General features: G+C 28.1%; 1 protein-coding gene across 1 annotated transcript; it reads left to right on the top strand.

Annotated features, from left to right (window-relative positions):
• Positions 1–2,388: 2,388 nt before the first annotated feature.
• LOC101511629 (purine-uracil permease NCS1-like) lies at positions 2,389–4,230 on the top strand. The gene has a single exon (XM_004513923.4). The coding sequence runs from the start codon at positions 2,460–2,462 to the stop codon at positions 4,137–4,139; it is 1,680 nt and encodes a 559-aa protein (XP_004513980.1). The 5' UTR covers positions 2,389–2,459; the 3' UTR covers positions 4,140–4,230.
• The last annotated feature ends 409 nt before the right edge of the window (positions 4,231–4,639 follow it).

Here is a 4,639-nt window from a genome sequence, read left to right as displayed (position 1 = left end):
GTCGATAGTTTCAATCGGAGCTAGGATACTTTCATGGTCCACGAGACGGTAAATTGAAGAGAAGGGCGACCAAACTATCAAGTGGTGCAATTGTGGGAAATATCAAGCTATACATATGTCTTGTCACATGTGATAGCAACATGTTCTAATATAAAAAAGGCTAAATTACATTCGTGGTCCCTTAACTTAATTTTAGGTAACGTTTTAGTCCTTTATCTTTTTTTTTTTCCCGACTTAGTCCTTTATTTTAATTTTAAATGACAATTTGATATTTTATGTTTTAAAATTTCAACAACGTTATCCTTTTTTAAACAAAAATTCAAAAAAAAATTCAATCAAAACTCATAAAATTAATTATATTCTTCAATATAATACAAATTTCATCAAATCCATAACGCAAATCTTCAAATAAACTCATATTTTCATACTTTATTTAATATTATTAGGAATAAAGGACTAAATCGGGAAAAAAAAATATATAAGGGACCACAAATGTAATTTAGCCTATAAAAAATTATTATTGGAGGCCTATACATGATGTGTACAAGGTGGTAACGATATTAAAAGTCTACGACGAAACGTTTAAACCTATACCAAACAATGGGTATTGGCCAGATATGAAGGTGTTAAGGTGTGTCACAATCTTCAAATGCGGAGAGTCAAAAAAGATCGTCCAAAGAGTAAATGCATTAGACAAAAATGGACACTATAGAAAAAGTACCAAGAAAATGCATATTATGTCGAGTATCTGGTCATACTAGAAAACATTATCCAAGCGGTACTGACACATCTACTCAAATTTGATGTATTTTTTTTCTTCAATGTAATGTATTTGATTTTATTTTATTTATATAATTTACTTTTTTTATTATAATTATTTTTATTATTTTTTAGATCAAGAGAAAAAATAGGAGAGAGTTGTTAACAAAATAGAATAAAGTTGCTAATTTATCTGCAAAATATGAGGGAGCTAGTTGTTAAAATAATATAGCATGTTATTTGTTTTAGCACATCTACTCAACCACATTAACTTTGATGTATTTGGTTTGATTTTTATTAATGTAATTTTGTTTTTTTTATAAATATTTTTATTTATTTATTAAATTAATAATTATTCATTTGTTAAAATAATAAAAAAAAAAATTAAAACCTTATCGATGGTCGGATCCCTGATATGCGACCTCTTAAAAAAATTATCCTTTAAGTAGTCGCAGAGCGATAATACGACCTTCAAAAGTAAAAAAAAGTAGAATATTTTATTATATAAATTTTAATATGAAATATATTGGTTAATTAAAAAAAAAACAGGAATATATATATATATATGTAAATCTTCTTTTCTTGTGGCAGGTAATGATTTCAGTAACAACTATTGAAGTGAATGAGTAAATTTTGTGGCTTTGTCAATATTTTATTTTATCTTTTTACTTCTTTAAGATGAAAGATGCAATAAAAAAGAAATAAATGAGGACTAAATTGAAACACTTATATTTTTGTTTTTATTCATTTGGTTCTAAAAATAAATGTAAGACCTTATTGTAAGAAAAAATTATTAGTTTATTTAAGATTTACACAAGAAATATTAATTAACTTTTTTATAAAAATACTCTCAATTAAATGTAATGAACTAAAAGATTAACTATCTTTGAAAAAAATTGTCCATTTATTTAAGAGTTTCTTTAAATTATAAGAAACATTATATAGTTTTTCACAAAAATATCTTTAATTAAATGATAGTTTTAGAAAGAAAAAATATGTAAATTATTGATAAATTTAAAAATAATTTTTCGTAATTCTTGTGCATTGTTCAAAAGAGTTTAACATATAAGAACAGTATATTGGGAATATAATAAAATATGTTTTTAATTTCTAAAATTTTAACTTTTCAATTTTAATCTTTGCAAAATGAGAATGCAACATTTAGTCATTATAAAATTATCATTCATGCAGTTTTAGTCTGTGTGGTTAAGTTAATATATATTTTTTTTACAAACATGTTTACCATAATATAAAAGCTACTCTGCAAAAATGAATTCAAAATTTGATTTATAAATCCATATTTTTTTTATTTTTATCTTAAAAAATTTTACATTTAAAAATTTATATTTAATTTATTTAAGTTAAAAAACAATATATTTTTGTGAATGAACATTTTATAATATTCTTAATATATTTAACAAAAATTATTCAAATTTTTTAAAATTTATACAATTAAATATGTTTAATTTCATTATAAATTAAATCTGTTTTTTAGATAATTTTTGTAAAGACGAAAAAATAAAATTTTTATTTTATAAAAACTAAAATTAAAAGGTTAAAATTTTATAATAAAAAATAAAAATTTAACTCAATATAATAAAAGAGAAGAGCGTGATGTTGTAATAATGCTCACCACTCATCAGCTATCTCCATCAAACACCATTTACACTCTACAACAACCTGAACATTAACAATCTACAATGAACATGCTACTCAAATTTCCAACTCTAACCTTCCATATTCCTCGTCACACTACCACTCCTTTTCTAAAACCCTCTAATTACCCTTTCACTCATCTTTCCTTCCCATCAAAACTAACAACAAATCCATTTTATGTCCCTTCAATGAAATGTTCAAATTCCTCTTCTAGTTCCATCCACATGCAATCAACAAATTTTGAATTTGAGCCTGATCCAACACTCACCAATGAAGATCTCAAACCAACTTCACAAACCCAAAGAACATTTTCTGGTTTAGAAATAGCTAGTCTTTGGGTAGGACTTGTTGTTGGTGTACCTTCTTACTATCTAGCTGGTAGTTTAGTTGATCTTGGTATGGCTTGGTGGCAAGGAATTTCCACTGTTGTTATTGCCAACATGATTCTTTTAGTACCACTTGTTTTAACTGGTCATGCAGGTACACATTATGGCATATCATTCCCTGTTCTTGCTAGATCCTCTTTTGGAATTCATGGTGCTCATATTCCAACCCTTTTAAGAGCCTTAATTGGTTGTGGTTGGTACGGAATTGAATCCTGGATTGGCGGTGAAGCAATTTTCATACTCTTACCAAAATCATTAAAACAAGTTTCTTCGTTTTCAAATTTTCTTCCATGGCTTGGTACTTCCCCACTTGAATTTTCATGTTTTATGGTCTTTTGGGTGGCCCAATTGGCTATTGTTTTGAGAGGTGTGGATGGAATTAGACAGCTTGAAAAGTATTCAGCTCCAATACTCATTTTTCTTACTTCATGTCTTCTTATTTGGTCCTATGTTAAAGCTGGTGGCTTTAGTCACATGCTGTGTTTATCATCTAGGCTTTCAACTACAGAGTTTTTCTCTGTTTTTTTCCCTTCTCTTACTGCTAATATAAGTTTTTGGGCTACTGTGGCTCTTAATATACCTGATTTTACTAGATATGCGAAGAGTCAAAAAGATCAAGTTGTTGGTCAAATTGGGCTACCTATTTTTATGGGGGCATTTACATTTGTTGGTTTAGCAGTTGCTTCATCTACAAAAGTGATTTTTGGTGAAGTTATTTCTAATCCAATTCAACTTCTTGGTAAAATTGGTGGGTTTACAACTACTATTCTTGCAATTGTTGGTATAAGTCTTGCAACTATTACAACAAATATTGCTGCTAATGTTGTAGCACCTGCAAATGCTCTTGTTAATCTTAATCCTTCATGGTTCACTTTTAGAAGAGGTGCATTATTAACTTCAATACTTGGAATAGTATTCCAACCTTGGAGGCTTTTGAAATCAAGTGAGAGTTTTGTTTATACTTGGTTAGTTGGATATTCTGCATTGATGGGTCCTATTGGAGGGATTGTTTTGGTTGATTACTATCTTATACAAAAAACAAAGTTGAGAATAAGTGATTTATACACAAGGAGTCCTTTTGGTGAATACTATTATTCAAAGGGGTTTAATGTAGCAGCAATTGTAGCTTTAGTAGTTGGAATTTTACCTGTTGTTCCTGGATTCTTGCAGAAAGTTGGAATTGTAACTTCAATTCCTAGCACTTTTGCTGTGATATACAATAATGCTTGGTTTATTAGTTTCTTTTCTGCAGGAATGTTATATTGGGTTCTGTCAAGTTTGAGAAGGAAACCAGATATGTATGGTGTTATAGACCCCCTTTTGCTACCAGCAAAGTAGTTCATATATCATCTCAACCAATGTTTGTTTTGTATGGACATTGTAGATTGTATGATATTTGAATAAAATACGTTCCATATATTGTATGATATTTGAATTATAGGATTTTATTGATTTATGTATTATAATTAATTAAAAGTTTAGGTGAGTAGTATTTCGAAAACTCATCCTGGGTCTTGGACTATCAAAGGCCGCAAAGCTAAAAAATAACACATACTTAACGTAATACCAACGATTTTGTAAGATATAAGTTGCACTATAAACCTTCATTTGTGATTGATTCTCTTAATCATTTCAACTATACAGGATTTGGTTTACTAGTTATATTAATTTTGCATTTATGGGCCCATAGTGATAGAATTTCAAAAAAATATAAAATGAAACTCCATGAATATAGCGGAAGCGAAAAGTATTAGAGCGTGTACCTCTAGCCATTGCTAATTCTTTGAAGATATAAGGCTCTTCTATACCTTTCAAAATTTCACTTTAATGATGTAAGT

This window comes from Cicer arietinum, chromosome 7 (assembly GCF_000331145.2).
Source record: "Cicer arietinum cultivar CDC Frontier isolate Library 1 chromosome 7, Cicar.CDCFrontier_v2.0, whole genome shotgun sequence".
NCBI classification, from domain to species: Eukaryota; Viridiplantae; Streptophyta; class Magnoliopsida; order Fabales; family Fabaceae; genus Cicer; species Cicer arietinum.
Note: the sequence above shows the minus strand (reverse complement) of the source record. Positions and strands in the feature narration are given on the sequence as shown.

Excerpts from the sequence above, each read along its gene's own strand:
- LOC101511629 (XM_004513923.4), top strand. The coding sequence starts at position 2,460 with ATGAACATGCTACTCAAATTTCCAACTCTAACCTTCCATATTCCTCGT.